The sequence below is a fragment of the Diospyros lotus genome, chromosome 9, assembly GCF_014633365.1.
Source record: "Diospyros lotus cultivar Yz01 chromosome 9, ASM1463336v1, whole genome shotgun sequence".
In the NCBI taxonomy this organism is placed as follows: Eukaryota; Viridiplantae; Streptophyta; class Magnoliopsida; order Ericales; family Ebenaceae; genus Diospyros; species Diospyros lotus.
Genome location: NC_068346.1, coordinates 37126776 through 37153639, shown reverse-complemented (window position 1 = coordinate 37153639; position 26864 = coordinate 37126776). Strand labels below are relative to the sequence as shown.

Here is a 26864-nt window from a genome sequence, read left to right as displayed (position 1 = left end):
CCTCCCACCTTATTTTGTGATATTTTTCTCCCATTGAAACCTCCTCGTAAAATAACATATTTTCCAAAATCCTGTATGTAAAACCATGACTTATTATTATTATTATTCTAAATAGAATTAATTATTAATTTCTCTTAAAAAATTTATTATTTAATTATCAAAACTACAATCTAATCAGGAGTGAAGTATTCGATTGAACTGACTGAATTGTTCAAATTGAATAGATCGAATATTTTTCAAAAATTGAATCGAATCTATCGAATAGTTGCTCAAATTGAAAAAAATTAAAAATAACAAAATATAAACAAATATAAGTAATTAGAGGTGAGTAAAATTTTAATTAAATGAGAATAATCAAATTGATTTGATTAAAGACTTGAGATCTCATGTTGAAGTCTCATAAATTGTACTAAATTTAAAATGAATCTTATTTATAAAGAAACAATCTTAGAACATATTGTAATAAAAGATTAATTTTTAATTTAGTTTTTCTCATTGTTATTTGTTTTTTAAATTTTAATTTTTGGAAAATTAATAAAAAGATTAATTAATTTTTAATTGACATATAATTATTGAGTTTGTTAGAGGAACACGTATGAGAGACCCTCATTCCTTATCTGCAATCAATGAGAAAATGAGAGGACAAAAAGGTGGGGGAAGAGAGGACGAAAATATTATTTGGATATTAAGTTATGATATTTTTAATAATATTTGTACGGGTTTTGATTTGATTCAAGTTGTAACTCGGTATAGTTTAGTTTGTAAATTTGATAATTTTAAAAATTTTTATTTTTTTATTTTTTTATTTTTCAATTAATTTGATAATGTATTCCGTCAATTTAACTTTTGATACAAGTTCGATCTATTTGATTTTAGTAATTCGGTAGGTTCGGTAAATGGTTACCCCAAAAATTCAAATATTAATGTGTTATATTTGATGTGATATTCATGAAATGTGTAAATATTATTTGGCAAGAAAGAAAACAAAATTGTGCATGCCTTTGTGAGGCATCAATTTGATGAGAGGAGAGTCAAACATAGACCAAGTTTGTGGTCTGTCAAACTTAAAACATCCATTCCTCATGCCCATATGCATTGAAGTTCAAATCATTGGAGACAGCTACTAATCAGTGTGATGGTTTCCACTTGCTTTCTCACTTATCCATTCATTTTCCCAGAAAATTACTACATTTTCAAGGGAATTGGTGCAATCCAATATAATTAATTATAGAGATTAGGTTTGAGTAAGTCATCTAGTGGGTGACATGGTCACGTCAAACCCATTATTCTTATTCTTCTTATTGGGTGTGCCCTTTTGGGGGCCCTTTGGGAGATTTCCAATGCCATGGAAGATAGGGAGAGGTTCATGCATTGTGTACAGAGGGACATAAATAGGGTTTAGGAAGAGGTTCATGCATATTGTGTATAGAGGGACGTACGTAAATAGGTTTTGAGTACTCAACTCTGGGTTCTTTGTGGGTACGTAGGGAGTGATGTTTGTCAGTGTCCCTACAAGGATTTTGGGCACCACCCAAAATCATCAGCTTCCCTCAAATCCACAAAACCCTAATCCCAAATTAAGGAGGTATAGTGCCCTTCTACCTATCTTGCATTTTTGTTTTATATATAATTGGATTTGAGTCATGAGAATATAATCTCTTTGTAATAAAAAAGTAGTTATGCATATCATATGAATATGTCCTCCTTATTCTTATATACAATTATTATCACTTGAATATAAAATTGAATTTATTAATTGAAAACATCGTTATCAAGTCGATTGAAATATGTAAGAAAGAAAAATATCAAAGGGCATAAGAAAGTTTTCGTACAAACATTTCGATACTTAAATTAGATATTGAAGACTTGAATGCAATATTAAAATCAATATAAAAAATGTACCCCTTTATGAAATGAGTGTTCATCTATTTATAAAGATATTTAAAACTTTTTGAGATCTATTAGAATTAATTTTTTTTTTCTAATAATATCTATCTTTTTTGTAGTACTCTTGAATAATTTGCACTTTCTTTGGGATTTCTTACAAAAAGGACTTTTATAGCATAAGTTTTGGGACAGAACCTGATAATAGTTTTTGGGGGACGATAATAGTCCCCCAATGTAAGTCTTCGGGAGACCGTATTGTTCTCCTAGCCTTTAATCTCCAAGAGATTGTAATGGTCTTACAAACTTTACCCATGATACCATCTTTTAGCTCAAAGATGGTCTCGCAATTTTTTTTTTTTATGATATATCAACAATAATATGGTCTATTAAAATTTATGACTGAGAAAAAGAAATCTTACCAAATCAACTGTGATTACATGAATATGATTTAGGGGCGTGGAGTGATGTAAAAAAGCACTTTTGGGACCATCCCACGGCCACCAGACACTCACCTACCCAATCCATGTTCACATTAAGCCATCCCTTTTGATTTGGTTAAAGCCAGACATTCATATATGGCTATGATTATGAGCCCTTCTGAGAGGCATGCCTTTCAAGCTGTGATTCATGATGGGTTGTAAGGTTGTGAAATATTGTACACGTTTAAGTTAGGTATTTACTATTTCATGAGAGGGACCCCACACTGTATTTATTTATATATTTTTTATTTTTTTAAAAAATAAATTATTATATTTATGTATCTTACGAGTCGTAATATGCTATGTATCTTGTTTGTCAAGACTCAAAACTGTAAAACATGACTTACTTGCTCCTCTATTACCTAGAGAAGCGAACCACACTCAGAAATATCCTACTACAAAGTTTAGAAATCTCAAAAGTGATCTAGTCGAAAATCTTACTTAATTAGGAAAAGTTTGACTTACATAAAAGATAAAATTTTAATATATAATTTCATATGACATCTATTTCCAAAGACTCACTAGTATTTACTTTAATTCTTCTAAAGCACTAACTTAATCGTCAAAGATTATACTGAAAATCGAAACCACCCCACGTTCGTACGATTGACATAATTAGTGATCATGTTCAAATTGAAAACTAAAAAGAACAAGGGAAATAAATACTTTCACTATCTAAATCAAATGGAGCAACAAGGTGGAAAGTAAGGAAGTAAATGTTGGGAACACTTCTCTCATATAACATATCTTTTTCTTGTGGGTTGGAAGTTCATAGTCACAGTACATTCTAGATGCCTACCCATATTGAATGAGCCAGTTGAGTGTACAAACATAATAATTCTAAAGATTATGGACAAAATATTCATTAATAACTAATTATAGGTGATGATCTATTTTACCAAACACATCATAGTGACAAGAGGCGAGTTGGGCCAATAATTAAGGGCAAGCCACAGACCCATTTTTGGCTTTACATTGCTGTACCATTCAATTTGAAGACAAGAGGGACAGTGCATAATCAACAGCAGCTACAATATCCCAAAGCCAAAAAAGTTTTTGTTTTGGTTACAAAGTCAAGGGTAGAGAGGCAGAATTATTGTGTGTTGTTAACATTATTGAAGTGTCAGCACAGTCTACAGTGCAGTTGGGTCTTATCTTTATTTCTCCTTTTTGCTGTTGTGTAAATCTACTATACGCAAAAACGCCTTCAAAGTCCTCTTTTAACATTTTCGAAATGCTTCAAATATCAAAATATTTAAAAAATATATTACTTATTTATTTATATAATTTTAAAATTATTTTATAATATTAAAAAATATCAAAAATATATTTTTATTCACGAAGAGATTAGAGACAAAATTTTTATTTTTTAAATTTATTATTTATTTTTAATTAATAAATCATAATTCATTAAAATTTATGTTTATGTTTATTTAAATACATTATAAAATTTATCTTTATTTTTAAATTAAATAATTATTTTTTATATTAAAAATTATATTTATAAAAAACTTTCTTATATTTTTTTATTTATATATTTTCCCACATTTTTTATTTCTTTCTTTCTTTAAAAATATTATTTCCCATCCTCGTATCGTCTTCATTTTTTCTTTTTATTTCCACACAACCTAAGTGTAAATTACATTATTAATTTTTAAATTTTAAATTTTATAATAAATTAACCACAGCAAGTTAATTTTTATCACCACAACTAAATTTTAATTTTCGTTACAAATTTAATCCCTCTTATTTTTTTTATCAAATTCTTTAAACAAAAATTGAGATAATATACATTTATATAAATCTAAAAATTATTTAATGTTCAAATTAATATAAACCCCACAACCAAGTGATTGTGAAGAAGTTATGTTAATGTATTATATTAATTTTTATTAATAAAATTTGATGAAAAATAAAAAAAAAGGCTAATAAAATTAGAACTGTCTCTCTCTAAAAAGGGTCACTAGAAGGCTAGGGGAAGACTGAGTTGGTAACCATAAGAGATAGGATTGGTTACTAAAAGCTGCACGCCGGGGCCCAAGATCCTTTGGTTGGAGGCGTGAAGCTTCTGATAAGTTCAAAGTTCAAACAATGGCAAACTTGGATCCAGCCTGTCTGAGGACAAATCCTGAGTTATCATTCATGGTCAAACCCATCATGCCAGAGTTTATAAATAATACCACTAAGCTGGACCCATAACAACCAACCACAAGAGCTGCTTTCAGCCTCTAATTAAAGACAGACTAATCCAAACACCCAAAATCATTCTCATCTTTAGCTGCTCCTTAATTTAATTTGCAGCTAATGTGAGCCAGCTAAGTGTACTTTCTGTTCAAGGCACAAAGAAACTGGAATAGTTAACGCAAAGGGTTACCAGAATAGAAACTATGGATTCCCAAAACTTTAGGCTCTATTTCAGATGCTATTTACTAACAAAGCTACAGGAACTGTATCATATATGTAAGATTTAGATGACAAAATCGTGGGATTTGGACCCACATTTTCAGGCAAAATGGTAACCAAAAATGTGGGGGGGTGGGGGAGGAGAAAATAAACAGTATCCTACTCCCCTAATCCCCTTTACGTATGAATGAGTAACACACAAGTTTACCTGTTGAGAAACCAGTAGGAAAATTCCAAATTCTGAATTCTGAATGATCACCACCCTGGAAGAGGAGAGGGGGAGAAGCATGTATGCGTATAAACACCAAACATCATTGGCCCCAACTTCTATTATCTCCTACTGCTCACAGGTTTTGCCTTGTTTAGATTAGCAAGTTCCTCAATAAGCTTCCTCTCTTCACCACTCAGCCGTTTTGGGATCTCAACTTGCACCTTCACCAACTGATCGCCCCTCATTTTTCCTTTGTTAAGAAACGGCACACCCTTTTTGGCCATCACCAGCGTTGTTCCCGGCTGGGTACCAGCTGGAATTTTCAAGTCAACCATGCCATCAACCGTAGGAACCTTCTTTGTTGTCCCTAAGATGGCTTCTGTATAGGAAACCTTGCAAGCGTAGAGAATGTTGGTGCCATCCCGTTTCAATACAGGATCACGAAGAACATCAAGGATCACGAAGAGGTCTCCAGGAGCCCCTCCTCTTCTCCCTGCATTGCCTTCCCCCCGGACCCTTAGCCTGCTCCCAGCATCAACCCCAGCGGGGACTTTTAGGCTAATGCGCTTCGGCTTGCTCACTCGACCATCACCTCGACAAGTGTCGCAAGGAGTGGTGCTCTCTCCAGTTCCACCACAGGCAGAGCAGGTCATGACTTGCTGGAAGACACCCAAGGGGGTCCTTGCAGATGTGACAACTTGCCCTTGCCCATTACATGTGGTACATTTGGTTGTGCTGGTCCCGGGTTTGGCACCTGATCCATTGCAGGCGCTACATGCCTCAAGCCGAGATATCTCAACCGCCTTTTCTACCCCAAAAACTGCTTCTTTAAAATCCAAAACCAAGTTGTAAATCTGGTCCTCACCCTCTGTTGCCCTACTCCGAGAGCCTCTTCCACCCATGCCCATACCGCCCATGCCACCCAAGCCATCAAATAATGACTCAAACAAATCAAAGGGGTTGCTGAAATCCTGCCACCATGAAATGCTCCAAATGTGAAAATAGTATTTAGGTTAAGATGGTGAAAACTGAAAACAGCCTTTTCATCATTTTCATCTTCTCAGTACAATAGCACTCACCCCCATGCCCATGCCAGCACCTTTAAGCCCAGCCTCCCCATACTTGTCATATATGGAACGTTTCTCATCATCTGACAAAACCTGTAGTATGCACCTTTTACTACTGAGTATATACTCAATGGTCCACCCCTAAACCCGACATTGCTTAATCAATAAATCCTCAAGCAGCACATGTGCAAAAATCCAGGAGTTTACCTCATAGGCATTGCTAATCTCCTTAAATTTCTCTTCTGCTCCAGTTTCTCTGCAGGAAAGGAGGAAGAAAACCAGAGTTGAATAAGAGCATGTTATATCTACAATTGCAAACAGTATAAAAAATGTAGTATTCATGAAAATTTCTTTAGAGTAATACTTGCTAAACTTAGGTATCAAATCAAGGACCACTTGCATAAAGCATGGGCAACGGGGTCAAGCAAAAATTATATGGGAGTCGTGAAGAAATTATAAATCAATGGATTCTGCACCACAATGATGTGCCGGTTTTGTGAGAACAGATTATACATGGAGCAACTCAAAAAATTGTAAATTTATCAGATACCACCTTGGTTCAGAATGGGAACAATTCAGTCCACAAAAATAGGTACCATGGAAAAAGTTATTGGGTGAAATACACAAACATATATATATATATATATGTCAGTCTGTATAGATGCATCATGCATGAAAGAATACGTGTGTATGCAAGTTGGAGATATTACATCATCTAATTGGTAGGATTATACATGATTTCAAATCTTTGCTTTCATATTTCTATTCAAATACCTCTTAGATACCTAATTTCAAATTCTGAATACTTCAAAATAGAATGATTGGCTAGCCAAAAAAAGAAAAAGAATTATTGAAATTTTCATCCTGAAATGCAAATCTTGGTTCCTACGCGTAATAAAAATGTGGTTTCTCTGCATGACAAATAACTTTGAAGTAAGGCAGCATAAAAATGTCACAGACTTTTGTTATATCATTTTAATCAACATTTTGTTCCTATTTTGGGGTAACACAAAATATGTTGCCATTTTGCATATTAACGATACAGTTCAACTTACTTGTTTACATCAGGGTGATAACTCCTGGCAAGCTTTCTATAAGCTAAACAAGAAGACAAAAGCAGTTAGCAATATCATATGAGTCAACATATTTTTATTAGAATGCTGGAAATCAAGAATCCTTATGGTAAATTTTTTGTAACCAACTCCACATAGTGGGATTAAGGCTGAGATTGTTGTTCTTGTTGTTGCTTATAGTGGACATAAAGAATAAATAACAATGAAAAGCATCAAAGCCGAGTCTGAAGAGGCACGATGATTTTTTATTCAAATTAGACATACTTCATGATGAAAATGCACTGGAAAGCTATAAAACCTACAACTTATACCAGAAAGCTCAAGCCTCTAAAACTGAAGGCAAAAAAGCCAGTTAACAACAGACTAATATAGCTAGAAATATCTTGCTTAGGTTGGGATGGTGGGAAGGAATCTATGTAGCTCTTAATAGAGTTTCAATACATTTTCAACAACACACCATTCCCTGAAGAAGCACAGTGATTTCTACGTAGAGAAAATAAAAAAAAGTCAAAGACAAAAGGGGTAAAGAGAAAGGAAAGAAGCAGATACACAAGCAATCATAAGATGTGCAAAGATGCATAATGATGTTCATCATCCGATTAAAGGTGACAAATAAGTAATGACCTAAACAGCACGGTAATAATTAGCACAACAAAACATCATGGCAGATTGAATCTGTATGCATAATTTAAATCCGACAAAAGGAAAATTATATATGGGGTAGCGTTTGGAGCACAGTAAGGGTTTCTCTACACACAGGGGTAACATGTTTAACCATCAAATCTACCTCTCTGCCCTCTGAAATAAGACTCTGTACATTTCACTAACGTGTGCAGCTTTATGTGCTAGCTTGCCCTGTTAATTATATTACAATGGTATTGGAAAAGCCAGAAAGATTAATTAATAGTCTACTCACCACTTTTGATTTCTGATTTGGTAGCAGTTTTCGGCACGCCAAGGACAGCATAGTAATTCTGTGAGTACATGAGGTTGATACAGCAAGTATACATACAGTGAACTTTCGAAAGCAACAGAACCTAGGAAAGAACTTTCAAGGGAAAATTCATATAGCAAACTCACACTATCAGCTCTGACAATCAGGTATGCTCCCCTACGGTGACATGGGCTTCTAGATGGCATCACGTTGAAAAATTGATGCAAGGAATCTTGAGAAAACATTGTTGAACTTGTTGATGCCAAAGCTCTTGTCTTGCTTGAGACACTAGCCAAAAACAATAAATGGGACCAAAACAGAACATGCATACTTTTATGGATGAAGATGCATAGCCAGGAAACATATAAAGCAACACACATGCATCATGAATCCCTAAATAGAATGAAAATATATCATGATCAACATGCCACAGTAGAAATCTAAACTCTTAGAATGCAGTTCAGGTTTCTTTAAAGGCTCAATTCCAATAGAGTTTCCTTTCTGGTCCACATATGATCCATGTATCCATTCCATTCAATTTTTAACACTACAATAACTCACAAAAATAAACAAAGAAAAAAAAGGAGAAGTCCTCCGTAATAAATTCAAATTCACCAAAACCAATAATAAGATTCTAAAAACTTCATAGTCATGGTGTGCAAGAACCAGAATAGATGCCAAACATGGAGTGAGAAAAGTTAAATCACCCTGCCCGCAGGTTCCTTTAATTCAGATCTTGCAGAACGGGAATAAAAGTAAACCCCACTCTTCGAAACAAGTAGAATTTGAGATAACATATGGTAGAATCTGATGCATTTTCCTTTCAAGAGGTCAGCTTTTATTTTTTATTGGAAGGTTTATCACAGCACTATCTTAGAGTTTCAAAATACTGCAAGTAACATGTTTGCCAATGCACATACACAAGAAACAAGCCTAAGTGAAGATAGGCAAAGTATGATAGAGATAGGATATATATACCAAATTCAAAACTCAGCGAGTTTTAGATTTAGAACCTATCTTGTTCTCTCTATGTATAGAGTAGCATATCTAATTAACAAATTGCATCAGCAGGGCACACTGGTTAGGATGCAACTTATTGTGAGTTTGGGTGTACTGGGTTTTGGGGTTGAGTGTGAGTTTTTCTATTTTGTGAACTCATTATTTATATAGCGCATTTTATTTTTCCTTTGCTTGTGGATGTGGGTTAAATTTGTGTCTCTGTGATTTTGATCCTTTGTGGGCATTGCAGAATTTATTTTCGTACTTGTTTTATTTTGCATTAAGTTGTATCAAATTTACCCAAGAAGCATTATCAAAGCTTAATACCTAACAAAAAAGGCTAGACCGATACTGTGGTGTGGACGCCAACTTAGCCTGTATTCTGGAGCTGGGAAAAACCCTTTTATAAGGGTAACGTCTAGTAACTCTCATATAAAGCTATCTTTCAAATGTTACTTGTAAAAAATAGTCATTCTTCAATCCTAACGTAACCCTGTTCCCACTTGCCTCCATCTCAAAAACAGAAAAAGCAACTAAAATTCTGCATCAGGCGTTTGGCAGGCTAGATTTATCTGTACTTAACAACCATTTCAAACAAAAACTAATATGAAACTTACCAGTTCAAAGAAGTTGATAACTTGTTTGTAACCGAGGATTTTGCAACAAATTGAGGTTGTCCCCAACAAGCAACCCATGTACTAGCAGATGGTATGATCGCCATTTAGTATACTCTATTTTAGGAAAATTAAAAGATATGTAGTCAGCAGTTGTATGACATATTGCAAGATGGAAAATAGTAGCTTAGAATGAATGGCTGTTAAGATTAGGTGCTGCTTTCAGAAACTGCATTGTGTCAGAAAATATGGAATCAGATATGGCAACCGGAACGGGGTGAATGCAAAAGCAGAACAAACATGTGCATTAGCATCCAAATTATATTGCAACACAGCTGATGCAGAAACCAATCGCAGAAGAGTTCAATTGTTCCAGCAAGCTTAAAAATTATAGGAACCATACTGAACTCCAGATACACCAAAAATGCCCAAGTAGAAGCACATATGCACTTTAGAACCGAATCACAAGCATAACTACACGCACGCACGCACATACACAAAATACATGCACAGATATACAGAGAGAGGTGGAGGTGGGGGGGAAGGGACGAGAAGATTCGAACCGAAGTATTGCGAGCCGTTTAGTGCCGCTGCGTAGAGAGCTTGGGGGCTTTGGCGGCGGAAGAACGGTGGTTGGTGGCGGAGCAGCAGAGTCGAAGATGAGGCTCTCTAACGACGGACAAAAAAGAATCTTGAATTTCTAGAACCCTCCATATATACATCCAACCTGACTGACAATGTGGCTTTTATTATTATCATTATCATTATATATTTTTAAGCGTTTAATAGTGAGATTTTTATAATCGTTAAGATGAGACGCCTGCATTTTTTCGTGTAATTATTTAAAATTTTCATATTATACATACTTTCATGTTGGAAATTCGTTATTTTCATTTTTTTTTTGTGTGATTATTAATTTTTTTTTATTTTAATTATAATTTTTAAGTTATACTTTGACATTTTTTAGTGATAATTAATTTTTTTATTATTTTAATTACATTCTTAAATTTGCATTTTGTAATCAATTTAATTTTAATATTTTCATGTAAAAAAAAAAACTTTAAAGGAGATGATAAATTATTTGTCACACTCTATTTATATCAAATTATAAGAGTTTAAATTAACTCAAAAATATAAATTTAGAGATATAATTAAAATAATAAAAAATTTAAATTATCACACAAAAAATAAGTTAAAGTATATGAATTAAATTAACTTGAAAATGTAAATCCAATGATTTAATTAAAATAATAAAAAAAATTAAATAAATATATTAAAAAATTAAAATATAAAAATAAAAATATAGATTTTACCTATTATAAGGTGCTAGCATTAACGCACATATACACATCAAAATTTTATTTTTTGGGCTTTAATGATATCTGAGTCAATAGTCATATTTTGGGCTGATTGAGCAAAAACTTGAGTTACATGCCCAAAACTACTTGAGGTAAATGGGTTTGGGCCTCACTAATTGACTTAATGAGTTTTGATTGATTCTTATAAAGTTCAATAATGTTTGTTTTATTTTTTTTTTATAATATAAAAAACTCGAAGGGTCCTTCATTACATATAATCTTTGACTTGAATTGTTTTATCTTTTTTAAAATTCATGATCTGTCATGACTTGATATTAATTTAAGTATAGGAATAGTCTTACCGTGAGTTAAAATCCGAGACTTACCCCTTAAGATAGACATAAATAATTACACAATTTCATACGAAAAGTAGAATCGAACCTATAATTTTAAAGTATCTAAACTTTTTGAACACATATAAGAGATTGTTTGTGCTATCCCTAAAAGCTCAACTTCAAAACTATACGTAGAGCTTCCATCTCATATGTTCCTCCTCGGACAAAGATAAGCCCAACTTGTATGATTAAAATTATTGTGTCATATAAAAAGAATTTTAAAAATAATGTTTCAATTTTTTAGTCTCTTTTCATAAAATAAGTAATAATATAAACGAAATGGAGTTCCTCATCATTACGTAAGACAAGAACTCTTGGCATAGGAAGGATTGCTCGTAACTATATTTTATGATTTGTATAAAGAACCTTAAACTTATTTTTCATATCTTTGACTATTATAATTGGTTTCGTTACAAAAGTATTTAAGATTATCTGCACACTTAGCACCAAGCCGACCTTAGCTCAGTTGGCAGAGCGGAGGACTGTAGTGGTGTTCAATCGACAGATAATCCTTAGGTCGCTGGTTCGAATCCGGCAGGTCGGAATCTATTCTTTTTATTTTTGGGTGCATATCTTAGTATTTGAACTACCCAACCCCCAATAGGCAATAGGAATCTCTTGATGTAGACATTCTCAATTAGTTTCCTTATTTTTTTTGTTTTTATTATTACCACAAAAACACAAGCCGAAAATGCATGCACCCCTTGGATCCTCTAATCGTTTTGAGGGGTATCTGGTTCCGCCCGCACTACTACACTTAGTGGAAGAATAAAGCTTAAAGCTCAAAGATCAAACAAAAAGCACCAAAAACAAAATGGTTAGTTGATTTTCTTGCTGTATAAATTACAACTAGTACATATGTAGGATGATCAATCAACACTGAGAAGAAAGAATGGGGAGTAGAAAGCTCAATTGTCCTTACTGCCACGGCCAGTTTATGGGCACACCGGGATCAACAACATATCGCTGCCGCAGTTGTGGACAATTGATTTTAGTTGCAGCAACGTCTGAGGGCGACGCTGTCCCACCGGGAACTCTCCGCCTGAACCGGGAAATATGGAAATGGAGCAAAGGTAGCCCATCTGCTTCCACGCTGCCAAAGCCTGAAGAGAAGCCAGTTCCGGGGCCTAAAACCGGCCAGCATCATCACACTAAGCGGGCCGTTCTTTGTGGAGTCACTTACCCAAAGCGGAATAATAAGCTCAAGGGAACAATCAATGATGTGAACAGGATGAAATCTCTTCTCGTTGACTGTTTCCAATTTCCAGAAGCTGCCATACGTGTTCTTACAGGTATTTGCAAGCATATATATATATATGTATGTATATCTAGTGTGCATTAGCTTGCTGCTTGCTTCTAATTGTGACCCGAAAAGAATATTGCAGAAGGGAATGACCCAAATTTTGTTCCAACAAAATGCAACATACAGAGGTCCTTGGAATGGCTTGTGGATGGCTGCAAGGCAGGGGACTCGTTGGTGTTTTTCTTCTCGGGCCATGGTTTGCGACAAGTTGATCTTAGCGGAGACGAGCGTGATGGGTACGATGAAACTATCGCCCCTTCCGATTTTGTGACTGCTGGCTTGATTGTTGACGATGATATCAACGACACCATTGTCAAGCCACTCAAGAAAGGCGTCACGCTTCATGCTATTGTTGATGCCTCTCACAGTGGAACTATTCTTGATCTAGAGCATGTTTACAACCACAGAGAGTACGCACAATATCTAGAATATATATATATATATATGTTCAAATCTGATATTGATCAATTTCAATTGTCTGATTGATTAGTTTTGCTGTTAATTAACATTCTTTTGATATTTGGACTTTCGGTAAGTAAAAAGTGGATAGATAACAAAGCTCTATCAGGGGCTAAGAAAGGTACAGATGGTGGATTAGCCATCTCTTTGAGTGCCTGTGCTGATGATCAAATGGCTACTGATACCAACGTAAGCAAGAGCTGATTGCCCCTTAACTTAATTTGCCAGCCTTTCACTTAATTGTCTTCATCTTAGTTTTCCTGCATTTCCAGTAACTGTGAAGAGAAAATCAAGCAAGATTTTTTGTTTACTTAATCATCAGGCACTTTCCGGGAATGAGATGTCGGGAGCCATGACTTACATGCTGGACCAGGCAATTAGGGGAAAGCCGAGAATAACTTATGGTGAACTGCTCAGAGAGATGCAAAGACAGACTCACCATGCTAATAGAACAAGATCATGGCTGAGGAAGTTGTTCGGCAATAAGATACTGCAGGACTGCCAACTATCGTCTTCCCAAGTGTTTAACGTTGATGAGAAGACAATCCAGTTGTAAGGGCATGCTGCATCAGAAAGAAGTCTCGATTCTCACCCAGATTATCTCCCAATGTCATTTTGATCGGAAAGGTAAATATGTATAAATATGAACAAACTGTATAAGAATGCACTGGCGTACCCAGACAAAATAAGGCATGGAGTCAATTACATATGACCCAAAGCTAGAGATTTAAAATGAACCAAAACATAGGGATACATGGTAAACATTACTTTATATACATATGTTTGATCTTCCTAATGATATTCTCTTCACTAGGAGGTAATGCCTTCAAAAATAAGCCGGTTACGCACGTCCCACAAAAAATAAATTGTGCTACTAAGGCCAACTCTTTTTAGCTTGCTTGGCTAAGAGGATCCACGAGCCTCCTTCTCGAGCCACTTGAGGGCACTAGATCAATCCCTAATGCTGCCTCAAACAAACGAATTGAAGGGGTATTGAAAAAATAAATGACGGACTGATTCTTCTATAGCATTGCACATAGGGCAAGATCGATCAATGTCAAGAAATGTGATCTTGTCTCTTGTCAAGAGACTGGATTTGGCACACAACCAAAGAATAAATGCATGCTTCGGCCCTAGGCACGAGCTCCAGACCACTGATGTCCATGGCTTAATATGACCCTTAGGGCAAAAAAAATCATATGTAGTAGGAAGGTGCACATCAATCCCACGAACCTAGCTAGCCAACAAAGAAATGGTTGCAGCAACTGACCCCTATCGATGACATATCATGTTCCTAATATCCAGCAACCATTTAAAAGGAGCCGAGTCATCTTTCTTAACCAGTCGCTCCCATATAGATGAGGAAAAAAGATAGTGATGATCGATCCACCTAATCCAAAGAGAGTCCTTTTTGATATGGATGTTCCAGAGGACTTTGGAAAAGAGTCCACCTTCATTCCTCGGGAGGCAAATGGATGACCAAGCCACAAGAAAGGACTTAGAACTCCATAGAAAGAGCCCGTAAATTCTATTAATTCTCTCGATGACAGTAGCTGGAATGGAAATAATGGATAGCCAGAACCCTTGGATTCCTTGGATAACATCTCGAATAAGCTCCACTCGGCTAGCATAAAAGACCATGTTCCACGTCTTAGTGCAATCAGAAATTCTGTCCACCAGCGAAGCAAAGTGACTGACCTTTAACTTAGCAGCAGCCAAAGGAATACCAAGATAGCGAAATGGCACAGACCCTTTAGTGAAGCTCGTCATACTAAGTATCTGGAGAAGATCCTGGTCAGTCACCCCAGTTGTGAAAATAATGGACTTAAGGGCATTAGCATGAAGCCCTGACTTCGCACCAACATCCCGAAGGCATTCCATGATAATTCTAATTGATGGAATGTTAGCCCTAGCAAACATCATAAGTTCATCAGCAAAGGCTAGATGGGTAATGCGAAGATTGCTGTATTTCGGGTGGAAGTTAAAATCTGAGGCCTCTGTTGCTGCTTTAAGGCTCCTGGAGAAATATTCTGTACAAATAACAAACAAAAAAGGGGACAATGGATCACCTTGCCGCATACCTCTTCTGCCCTGAAAGAAACCATGCACGGATCCATTGATGATCAATGAATAAGAGTATAGACGCATTCAAACACCCACCGAACAAAAAAGGGCGGAAACCCTAGGCCTTCCAAAACATGCCTAAGGAAACTCTAGGAAATAGAGTCAAATGCCTTATGAAGGTTAATTTTAATAGAGCATCTAGGCGAGATCCTTTTCCTTGAGTACTTTCTTAAAAGCTCTTGGGCAAGCTGGACATTCTCAGCCAAGTTACGGCCTTGGACAAAAGCAAATTGAACTTGATCAATAATGCCATCAAGGTGTGGGACCAACCTAGTAACGAAGATCTTGGCAATAATTTTATAGACCACGTTGCAGCATGAAATTGGGTGAAAATCCCCCACAGACGTTGCATGACAAGATTTAGGGATAAGAGCAATGGCCGTGTGGTTGATTTGCTTAAGCAACATGTCAGTCTTAAAGAATTCCTTAACTGCTAAGGAGAGCTGGGGTCCAACAATATTCCATGCCTCCTTAAAAAAGCATGCCAAGTAGCCATCAGGGCCAGGGGTTTTGTCATCCTCTATATCAGACAAGGCATTCTTGATTTCCTGGTCATCAACGGGGGTCACCAGTCTTCTAGCTTGCTCACTGGAAAGCTTTGCACCAAAAGACAGAATAGTTGAGTCGATTGGGTCACTGGGAGCAGTTGTTCCCAAGAGATTTTATAGAACCTGATGAATTCCTCAACCATTTGAGAAGATGAAGTGGACAATTCTCCATTCTCCTTGAGCACTATTGCAATAAAATTTCGCTTGACCATGCCATGGAAAAATTTAATACACCGATCACTGAGCTTCAAATAATCACATTTAGTCCGCTGAAAGAAGAAAAGCCTCTCCGTCTCTTGCAAAAACATGGCTTTTTTCCTCAAGGAAGCAACCTCAATTTGAAGGCCCCCGTTATTGGGTTGAGCTTGCAAGAGGATTTGGGAATCATTAAGAACTTAACTGGCCATCTTAGCTCTGGTTGAGATGTGGGAGAAGTGGAGCTCATTAAGCTTCCTCGACTAGATCTTGAGATGCTTTAATTTCATACAAAGGCCATATTGGGCCGTGCCCTCAACATGGTGCTGCCAATCTGCACCAACAAGGCTACAAAAGTCTTCATGATTAGCCCACATATTGTAGAACTTAAAGGACTTTCTGATGGATGCGCTGATCCTCAATGGGGTGATTAACACATTGCTATTGCGAAAATAGAAGGGAAAATCGGATATTTAGGAATAATAGTCTCTTTGTATTGATTTATTTGATGAATACAAATGAGTCCGGCCAACCCTTTTTATAGTGGTTGAACGTGACCCTTTAAAGAGATACAACTATTAAATAAAAAGACATGTGCGCTGAAAATGAAAATCCGCAACCATTGGGGTTGGCGGTTACGGGCGGTTAAGGTCGGATGGGCAGCGGATGGGCGCAACTGGCCGGGCAACAGTTGGGCGCAGCTGGGTGCAGCTAGCTGGGCAGCTGCTGGCTAGGCAGCAGGTGGGGCGTAGCTGGCTGGGCAGCTAGTCGCATGGTGGCCGCGCGCGCGCGCCCTTCGCAGCTGTTCGGGATGCGGCTGGCATCCGTTCGGGCCTCAGTTGCGTCAGCTGGTGCGCGGGTGGCAGTTGCTTGGCCAGCGGTTGCGTCTGTTGGTGCCAGGCTACAGGCGCATGGCTGCGGTGTGGCCCGATGTGGCTTGCTGTGCGGCAGTATGGCCTCAGCGTGCGGCAGTGCGGCCTCGGCTTGCAGTAGCGTGGCCTGCTGTGGGGCACGATCTGCAGTCTTGGCAGCCACGGGCTTGTCATGCGCACCCGATTGCAGCAAGTGTGGGGCTGCTTGCAGCAGATTGCTGCCAATGGCTGGCATGATGGGAACCTCGGCCATAGTGGCTGCAACTTGTGGGTTCAACATTCCCCGCCCCTTGGGAACCATCTTGTCCTCAAGATGCAGGTGGGGAAACTGGTAGGCAAGATATTGGGTTGACTCCCATGTGGCCTCGTCGGGTGTCATATTCTCCCATTGCACCAAGGCCTCAGATATCTTCTTGCGATTCCTCTTGACCATTCGATAGTCTAGGACCCTTAAGGGCTGGACCAGCAATGTGGTGTCCTCATTAAGCTCGGGTAAGTCGTGCACAACGTCTGTTAGATGACCCACCTTGGCTTTAAGTTGTGACACGTGAAAGACTGGATGTACACGTGTATCAGCTGGCAAGTCCAATTTGTAGGCCACGGGTCCGATCTTCTTGAGGATTTTATAGGGCCCATAGTAACGGTAGCCCAATTTCATCTTAGCAGTAAGAGTAACACTCTTCTGCCTGCGTGGGCGAAGCTTGACATAAACCAAGTCGCCTTCTTGAAACTGTCGGTCTTGCCTTCCTTGGTCATAGTAGTTCTTCATGCGGGATTGTGCCTTGACCAGGTTGGCCTTCAACTCGTCCAAGAGTTCATCTCGTTCTACCAACACTTGATCCACGCTGTCCATGGGGGACTGGTTGGGCGTATAAGAGACAAGTGCTGGGGGAGTTTGCCCATAAACAGCTTCAAATGGGGTGCGTCCCAATGACTGGTGGTACGATGTGTTGTACCAATACTCTGCCCACGGAATGCGGTCGGCCCAAGTGTGGGGATTGCTTTGTGAAAAGCAACGGAGATACTGCTCCAAGGTCCTGTTGGTGACCTCTGTTTGGCCGTCGGTCTGTGGGTGATGTGAGGAACTAGCAGAAAGCTCAGTCCCTAACATCTTGAACAGCTCCTTCCAGAAATGGCTTGTGAAGATTCTGTCCCTGTCGGTAATAATAGTGCGTGGCAGGCCATGTAGCCGAACCACTGTCTGCATGAACACTCGAGCCACGGATTGGGCAGTAAATGGGTGAACCAGAGGGATGAAGTGAGCATACTTGCTCAATCGGTCCACCACGACTAAGATAGAGGAAAATCCTTGAGATTTTGGCAGACCCTCTACAAAGTCCATTGTTAGATCCTCCCAAATCTGTTCAGGCACGGGCAAGGGTTGCAGCAAATCGCTAGGCCGTGTGGAGTCGCTCTTGGCGCGCTGGCAGGTGTCACACTCTGCAATGTGCCTGGCTATTTGCTGCTTCACGCCTTCCCAATAGAAGAGACGGCTAAGTCTCTGCCAGGTGCGGTAGCTTCCGGAATGGCCCCCTTCTCTTGAGTTATGGAAATGTCGGATCAGATTGACCCTTAGATCCTGTACATCAGGCACATATGCGCGTCCCTTGTACAGTAACAGGCCATTTTTCATTTCATAGTCATCAGGGGAAGTACCTTCCTCGATGGCTTGCATCAGTTCCTGGCTGCGCTGGTCGGTTATGAGGGCGTTTCTTATTTGCTGCCAAATGGCCCATGTGGGGCCTGTGATGGGTAGTAGTTGTGGCCCATCTTCTCGCCGGGACAAGGCATCAGCCACCTTGTTTTGGGCACCTGGGCGGTACACGATCTCGTAGTCAAAGCCCATAAGCTTTGCCACCCATTTCTGTTGGTCGGGTGTGAGAACACGTTACTCCAAAAGATGTCGCAGTGGTTGCTGATCAGTGAAGATCTTGAACCGTTGCCCCAATAGATATGGACGCCATACTCTGACTGCTTCGATGATGGCCAGCATTTCTTTGGCATATGCAGACCATGTGGCCTTAGTTGGCCCAAGGGCCTTGCTGAGATAGGCTAGTGGTTGGTCTCTTTGCACCAGGACTGCACCAATGCCAACGTTGCTGGCGTCTGTGTGCACTTCAAACTGTTGGGTGAAATCTGGCATAGCCAAGACAGGGGTGCAGGTCATGGCTTGCTTGAGTGCCGTGAAGGCTTGATCTGCTTCATCTGTCCATTGAAAATTGCCCTTCTTGAGCAGTTGTGTAAGGGGCTTGGCAATGATTCCATAATGCCGCACAAATTTGCGGTAGTAGCCAGTGAGTCCCAAGAAGCCTCGGAGTTGGGTGATGTTGGTGGGCTGAGGCCAAGACTGCATGGCAGCAATCTTGCGGGTGTCCACCTTAACTCCTTCTGGACAGATCCAATGCCCCAAGTACTCTACCTCGGTCTGGCCGAATGCACACTTGGACAGCTTTATGCAAAAGTGGGCTTGGGCCAAGATGGTGAGTGCTTGACGCAAATGCTGGAGATGTTGTGCCCGCGTCTTGGAGTAAATTAAGATATCATCAAAGAAAATCAAGACGAACTTACGGAGCACTGGCTGGAAAATTTGATTCATTGCCGCTTGAAAGGTTGATGGCGCGTTGCACAGTCCGAACGGCATGACAAGGTACTCATAGTGGCCATGATGGGTGCGGAAGGCTGTCTTGTGGATATCAGGCGGGTGCATGCGGATCTGATGGTATCCTGCCCGCAGGTCCAACTTCGAAAAGACTGTTGCGCCTCCCAACTCATCCAACATGTCATCAATGGATGGAATGGGGAATCGATCCTTCACAGTGGCTTTGTTTAAGGCGCGGTAGTCTGTGCAAAAGCGCCACGACCCGTCCTTCTTCTTGACAAGTAGAACTGGCGAAGAGAAGGGACTGGTGCTGGGTCGTATGAGATTCTGCTTGAGCATCTCCTTCACCTGCCTCTCTATCTCGTCTTTTTGATGGTGGGCGTACCTGTATGGGGGTACGTTCACGGGCTGCTGTTCGTCTATGAGGGTGATGCGATGATCGCACGCCCTGCTTGGTGGTAGGGTGGTGGGTTCTTGCAAAACCGAGGGAAAGTCTGCAAGGACCTCTTGAATGTCGGTTGCTATTTCTTCCCTCTGTGGGTCGGTTGCTGTGGGAAAATCTTCTTGGCTGCGGGGTTGGGTGGCTACTTGAATGGCATAGCATTCACCTCCCGCTCGGATCAACTTCTGTATCTCGTTTCTTTTGACTGCATGGCTGTGACCAGGCTGCATGGACAAGCATACCTGTCGGCCTCCAAGTGTGAATTCCATGGTCAGTCGCTTGTAGTCGAAAGCCACTTTGCCCAACTGGGATAGCCACTGCACGCCTAGTACGATGTCGACCCCTGCCAATGGTATGGCATACAGGTCTACCGTCACTGCAATGTGCTGGATCTTCAGATTCACGTCTTTGCATTGCTGGGTGCATGTCAGCTTTTCTCCGCTGGCTACACGCACATGGAAAGAGTCAATGTGGGTGATAGGGATCTGCAGCCTTTGGGCGATCCTTGTACTGATGAAGTTGTGTGTTGACCCGTTATCAATGAGTAGGCTGACTTCACGGTTGCGCAACATGGCTGTGATGCGCATGGTTTGTGGCCCGGATGAACCAGCCAAAGCATGCAGGGATACTTCGGGCTGTTCGTCACTGGTTGCTTCAATGGCTTCTGCGGGCCAGTCAAGAGGCATGTCGGGCTTTGCCTCTTCCTCATCCCAATCCTGAGGGTGGTCGCACTCGATCAGAAAGGCTTGGGCCTTCTTACACTTGTGGCCCGGAGTAAACTTCTCGTTGCAGTTAAAACATAAGCCTTGCTCACGTCGCTTCTGCATTTCGTCCCATGAAAGGCGCCGCACGCCTGGGGGAATAGACTTACTGGACATGGCTTGTGGCGGGGGTGGTACCTTTGGCTTGTACCCGCTACTGCTTGTGGCCACGGTAGGGCCTTTGTAGGCATATGACTTGCGCATGGATTGCACCTGTTCATCCTTCAGTCTTGCAATCTCTATGGCATGACGCAAGTGGGTGGGCCTATGCAACTTCACTTCTGTTGCTAATTCTGGCTTAAGGCCTCCAACAAATGCCCCAATCAAGGCCTTTTCAGGCCAATCCCTCACCTGTGTGGCAACTCTTTCAAATTCTTTCTGGTAGTTACGGAGGGATCCCGTTTGCTGCATTTTTGACAATGCTTCATCATAGTCCATGTATCCGGTAGGGCCGAATCTGGTGCGAATTTCTTGTTCAAAGTCCTTCCACCGGATTGTTTTACCTTGACTCTCGTAAGTGCGAGAGAGCCACTGCCACTAGTGATTGGCCTCTCCTTCTAAAAAGTAGGCAGCATAGTCTACCTTCTCTTGACTGGTTATGTCTTGTGACTTAAAGAATTGATTGGCACGGCTGAGCCAAGAAATCGGATCCTCACCATTGAAGGTAGGAAATTGCAGTCGCGGTTTAAAGGTGGATTGCTTGCGGGCAAAGGGATTTGTAGTGGCTTCCCTGTTGTCTTCTTGTTGTTCATCTTCAGAGTCGTCCCCAGATCTTGAATCATACCTCTGGCTAACAGAGGCAGAAGTTCGTTGTCTGCGGGGTGATCTGCTGTTGCTTCGTGTTGATGATCGCTGTTGTTGTTGCTGCTGCTCAATCAATAGCGTAAGTCGTTGCAGATTCTGCTCCATCCTTGAAAACCTATCCTCCATGGTGTTAGACATGTTTTCAAGGTTCTCAAGTCATTCACGGTTGGTTGGTACTCTAGCCATCTTTGTTGGTTGGAAAAATAGATCGTTGGAACTTCGCTGGCTTGACTCTCAACGAAGACACCAATGATGGATGCGCTGATCCTCAATGGGGTGATTAACACCTTGCTATTGCGAAAATAGAAGGGAAAATCGGATATTTAGGAATAATAGTCTCTTTGTATTGATTTATTTGATGAATACAAATGAGTCCGGCCAACCCTTTTTATAGTGGTTGAACGTGACCCTTTAAAGAGATACAACTATTAAATAAAAAGACATGTGCGCTGGAAATGAAAATCCGCAACCATTGGGGTTGGCGGTTACGGGCGGTTAAGGTCGGATGGGCAGCGGATGGGCGCAACTAGCCGGGCAGCAGTTGGGCGCAGCTAGGTGCAGCTAGCTGGGCAGCTGCTGGCTAGGCAGCAGGTGGGGCGTAGCTGGCTGGGCAGCTAGTCGCATGGTGGCTGCGCGCGCGCGCCCTTCGCAGCTGTTCGGGATGCGGCTGGCATCCGTTCGGGCCTCAGTTGCGTCAGCTGGTGCGCGGGTGGCAGTTGCTTGGCCAGCGGTTGCGTCTGTTGGTGCCAGGCTACAGGCGTATGGCTGCGGTGTGGCCCGATGTGGCTTGTTGTGCGGCAGTATGGCCTCAGCCTGCGGCCTCGGCTTGCAGTAGCGTGGCCTGCTGTGGGGCGCGATCTGCAGTCTTGGCAGCCACGGGCTTGTCATGCGCACCCGATTGCAGCAAGTGTGGGGCTGCTTGCAGCAGATTGCTGCCAATGGCTGGCATGATGGGAACCTCGGCCATAGTGGCTGCAACTTGTGGGTTCAACACTTTCTCCTCAATCTTTCCGGTTGGAAAATGGAAACAATACTACCAGAATGATCGGAGAGACACCCTGAAGGAAAGAAGTTGGCTTGATCGAATAACCCTTCCATCACCCATGGATTGTTAGCCCTGACTCGGTCCAGCTTAGACATAATTGAGTTATTAGACCAAGTGAAAAAACATCCCACTGAAGGCAAATCAGAAAGCCCCATCGCAGCACAACAGTCATTAAAATCTTGAATTTTATAGGCCGAGACACCAAAGCCGTTGCATTTCTCCTCAGGCCGAAGAACATTATTGAAATTGCCCAGCATAAGCCAAGGACCCGAACACCGGGAGCCAAAATCTATTAAATTGTGCCAAAGCGGTCTCCTGCTCACAATATAATGAAAAACAAGCATAACTATACGCACATGCACAAATGTACATAGAGAGGTGGAGGGGGGGGGCATGCTCGGTCTTGAATCGAGGCGGTCAGTGCGATCGCTCTGGGCCCATTATTCAGGTGGCCCAAAATATTTTTATTAAATATTATATTATATTATTATAACTATTAATTAATTTAATATTTAAAAAAAATATCCTAAACGCCTAGCAATGCTGGGCGAAGTTCAACGGACTTGAAGTCCGCTTAGATTAAGAATTTATTTTTATATTGTAAAAGAATTTATTTTTGCTTCAGTTATTCAGTACGTAGAGAATTTTTTTTTATTGGATGAAAAAAATTTATTGAATTGTTATAAGTATTCATCTTGTTTACATATTATAGTTTTTTATTTTAAATTTTAATATATTAAAGTTTGAATCGATACAATTTATTTGACTTAAATGTTAAATTTTCAGTTAATGTAGACATGTTAGATCTTGATTGAAAAATAAGAGTAAATTTATTATTAAGTTTAAATATATATATATCTTGGGAGGGGGTTTACTGGCGTTGAGTAGAGAGCTTGGGGGCTTTGGCGGCGGAAGAACGGTGGTTGGTTGGCAGAGCAGCAGAGTCGAAGATGAGGCTCACCAACGACGGCCAAAAATGAATCTTGAATTTCTATAACCCTCCATATATACGTCCAACCTGACAATGTGGCTTTTATCATTATCATTATATATTTATATATTTTTTAGTATTTAATAGTGAGATTTTTATAATCGTTAAGATGAGACGCTGTAATTATTTAATTTTTTTTATATTATATGTACTTTCATGTTGAAAACTCGTTCTTTTCATATTTTTGTTGTTGTGTGATTATTAAATTGTTTAGAAGTATAAAAATAAAAATATAAATTTTACCTATTATAAGGCGCTAGCATTAACGTTCATATACACATCAAAATTTTATTTTTTGGGCTTTAATGATATCTGAGTCAATAGTCATATTTTGGGCTGAATTTGGTAGTAGGGTTGGCAGATTGAGCAAAAACTTGAGTTGCATGCCCAAAACTACTTGGGGTAAATGGGTTTGGGTCTCACCAATTGGCTTAATGAGTTCTAATTAATTCTTATAAAGTTCAATAATATTTTTTTTTATAATATGAAAAACTCGAAGAGTTCTCCATTATATAATTTTTTACTTAAACTGTTTCACTTTTTTTTAAAATTCACAATTTGTCTTAATCTGACTTAGATGTATTGAAAATTTCATCCCAAGTCAAATCTTGAAGCTTGCCTCTTAAGATTGCACAATTTCGTACGAAAATAAAATTGAACCCACATGTTCACAGTATCTTAAACTCTTGAACGCATATAACAAATCATTTGTACTATTCCTAAGAACTCAACTTCAAAACTATATGTATGCTCCTTGAGACAAAGGTAAGCTAAACTTGTGCGGTTATGGTTGTTATGCATGGTCTCGTAATAAAAGAAGGAAATGTAAAAAATAATGTTTTGAACTTGCAGTCTTTTTCGTAAAGAAATAAGTAATAATAGAAACTAAATGGAATTCCTCGTCCAATGATGTAAGATAATAACTTTTGGTATATAAAGAACTATTGGTAACTATTTTTTATGTCTTGTATAAAGGGCCTTAAACTTATTTTTAAATTAGTGTGCTAATAATTATCATATATGCTATTCAAAAGCTCGACTTTCCACCCTATAAATTCAAAGGCCACTCCAAACCCTTTTCTTTATAAGATTGACAACAATACCAAGTTTCAAGAGTTAATTGGCCAAATTCTCTTTATAACTTCTGACTATTATAATTGGTTTAGTTACAAAATATTTATCATTATCCGTACACCTGATATCAAACCGACCTTAGCTCAGTTGGCAGAGCGGAGGACTGTAGTGGTGTTCAATCGACAGATAATCCTTAGGTCGCTGGTTCGAATCCGGCAGGTCGGATCTATTCCTTTGATTTTTGGGTGCATATCTTAGTATTTGAACTACCCAACCCCCAATAGGCAATAGGAATCTCTTGATGTAGACATTCTCAATTAGTTTCCTTATTTTTTTTTGTTTTTACTATTACCACAAATTAAAACACAAGCCGACAATGCATGCATGCACCCATTGGATCCGCTAATCGTTTTGAGGGGTATCTGGTTCCGCCCCCACTACTACACGTAGTGGAAGAATAAAGCTTAAAGCTCAAAGATCAAACAAAAAGCACCAAAAACAAAATGGTTAGTTGATTTTCTTGCTGTATAAATTACAACTAGTACATATGTAGGATGATCAATCAACGCTGAGAAGAAAGAATGGGGAGTGGAAAGATCAATTGTCCTTCCTGCCACCAGCAGTTTCTGGGCACATCGGGATTAACAACATATCGCTGCCGCAGTTGTGGACAATTGATTTTAGTTGCAGCAACGTCTGAACGGGAGCTTGTCCCACCGGGAACTCTCCGCCTGACCCGGGAAATATGGAAATGGAGCAAAGGTAGCCCATCTGCTTCCACGCCGCCAAAGCCTGAAGAGAAGCCAGTTCCGGGGCCTAAAACCGGCCGGCATCATCACACAAAGCGGGCTGTTCTTTGTGGAGTCACTTACCCAAAGCGGAATCAGAAGCTCAAGGGAACAATCAATGATGTGAACATGATGAAATCTCTTCTCGTTGACTGTTTCCAATTTCCAGAAGCTGACATACGTGTTCTTACAGGTATTTGCAAGCATATATATATATATATATAAATGTGTATGTATATCGAGTGTGCGTTAGCTTGCTGCTTGCTTCTAATTGTGACCCGAAAAGAATATTGCAGAAGGGAATGACCCAAATTTTGTTCCAACAAAATGCAACATACAGAGGTCCTTGGAATGGCTTGTGGATGGCTGCAAGGCAGGGGACTCGTTGGTGTTTTTCTTCTCGGGCCATGGCCTGCGACAAGTTGATCTTAGCGGAGACGAGCATGATGGGTACGATGAAACTATAGCGCCTTCCGATTTTGTGACTGCTGGCTTGATTGTTGACGATGATATCAACGACACCATTGTCAAGCCACTCAAGAAAGGCGTCACGCTTCATGCTATTGTTGATGCCTGTCACAGTGGAACCATTCTTGATCTAGAGCATGTTTACAACCACAGAGAGTAAGCACAATATCTAGAATATATATATATGTTCAAATCTGATATTGATCAATTTCAATTGTCTGATTGATTAGTTTTGCTGTTAATTAACTTGCTTTTGATATTTGGACTTTCGGGAAGTAAAAAGTGGATAGATAACAAAGCTCTATCAGGGGCTAAGAAAGGTACAGATGGTGGATTAGCCATCTCTTTGAGTGCCTGTGCTGATGATCAAATGGCTACTGATACCAATGTAAGCAAGAGCTGATTGCCCCTTACTTAATTTGCCAGCCTTTCACTTAATTGTCTTCGTCTTTAGTTTTCCTGCATTTCCAGTAACTGTGAAGAGAAAATTAAGCAAGATTTTCTGTCTACTTAATCCATCAGGCACTTTCCGGGAATGAGATGTCGGGAGCCATGACTTACATACTGGACCAGGCAATTAGGGGAAAGCCGACAATAACTTATGGTGAACTGCTCAGAGACATGCAAAGGAAGACTCAACATGCTAATAGAACAAGATCATGGCTGAGGAAGTTGTTCGGCAATAAGATACTGCAGGACTGCCAACTATCGTCTTCCCAAGTGTTTAACGTTGATGAGAAGAAAATCCAGTTGTAAGGACATGCTGCATCAGAAAGGATATTCTCGATTCTCTCTTAACCCAGATTGTCTCCCAATGTCATTAGTTTGCCACAACATTGTCCATGTTCTTTATTTCCTTGCTCATTATCTGTATCAACAGATTTGAATGGAGCAAGCCAGCTATATATGCTCTCTACGGACATTAATTAATATTCCTAATAAAATGATTATTACAAATGCTGGCTAAATATGTATATATATCTACCATATAATTCTTCCCTAATTAAGCTAGCTAGCTATGGAACTCTGCT

General features: G+C 39.7%; 2 protein-coding genes, 1 long non-coding RNA gene and 2 other non-coding genes across 9 annotated transcripts; 3 read left to right on the top strand and 2 right to left on the bottom strand.

Annotated features, from left to right (window-relative positions):
• Nucleotides 1-4736: 4736 nt before the first annotated feature.
• On the bottom strand, nucleotides 4737-10379 carry LOC127809600 (chaperone protein dnaJ A7A, chloroplastic-like). The gene is made up of 8 exons (XM_052348513.1): nucleotides 10231-10379; nucleotides 9671-9784; nucleotides 8201-8342; nucleotides 8037-8094; nucleotides 7103-7145; nucleotides 6255-6303; nucleotides 6060-6140; nucleotides 4737-5951 (listed from the first exon to the last, which is right to left on the bottom strand). Exons 2-8 carry the CDS (start codon nucleotides 9772-9774, stop codon nucleotides 5100-5102), a joined length of 1329 nt encoding a protein of 442 aa, XP_052204473.1. The 5' UTR covers nucleotides 9775-9784; nucleotides 10231-10379; the 3' UTR covers nucleotides 4737-5099.
• Nucleotides 10380-11811: 1432 nt separating this feature from the next.
• On the top strand, nucleotides 11812-11904 carry TRNAY-GUA (transfer RNA tyrosine (anticodon GUA)). The gene is made up of 2 exons: nucleotides 11812-11848; nucleotides 11869-11904. It is a non-coding gene; the product is annotated as a tRNA-Tyr (tRNA).
• Nucleotides 11905-12165: 261 nt separating this feature from the next.
• Nucleotides 12166-26790, top strand: LOC127809866 (metacaspase-1-like). 4 transcript variants are annotated; one of them, XM_052349014.1, is made up of 5 exons: nucleotides 12206-12433; nucleotides 25340-25558; nucleotides 25662-25989; nucleotides 26110-26221; nucleotides 26356-26790. In XM_052349014.1, the coding sequence occupies exons 1-5, from the start codon at nucleotides 12253-12255 to the stop codon at nucleotides 26587-26589; spliced, it is 1074 nt and encodes a 357-aa protein (XP_052204974.1). In that variant the 5' UTR covers nucleotides 12206-12252; the 3' UTR covers nucleotides 26590-26790. The 4 variants fall into 4 exon arrangements, with proteins under 4 accessions (XP_052204976.1, XP_052204977.1, XP_052204975.1 ...); XM_052349016.1 differs by lacking the exons at nucleotides 25340-25558; nucleotides 25662-25989; nucleotides 26110-26221; nucleotides 26356-26790 and adding exons at nucleotides 12746-13073; nucleotides 13200-13311; nucleotides 13445-13900 and having other exon boundaries at nucleotides 12166-12652; XM_052349017.1 differs by lacking the exons at nucleotides 25340-25558; nucleotides 25662-25989; nucleotides 26110-26221; nucleotides 26356-26790 and adding exons at nucleotides 12746-13073; nucleotides 13200-13311; nucleotides 13395-13587 and having other exon boundaries at nucleotides 12166-12652.
• LOC127809867 (uncharacterized) lies at nucleotides 14303-15612 on the bottom strand. Of its 2 annotated transcripts, none has more exons than XR_008025293.1 (2): nucleotides 15192-15612; nucleotides 14303-15031 (listed from the first exon to the last, which is right to left on the bottom strand). It is a non-coding gene; the product is annotated as an uncharacterized LOC127809867 (long non-coding RNA). The 2 variants fall into 2 exon arrangements; XR_008025292.1 differs by having other exon boundaries at nucleotides 15204-15612.
• Nucleotides 24710-24802, top strand: TRNAY-GUA (transfer RNA tyrosine (anticodon GUA)). The gene is made up of 2 exons: nucleotides 24710-24746; nucleotides 24767-24802. It is a non-coding gene; the product is annotated as a tRNA-Tyr (tRNA).
• Nucleotides 26791-26864: the final 74 nt, after the last annotated feature.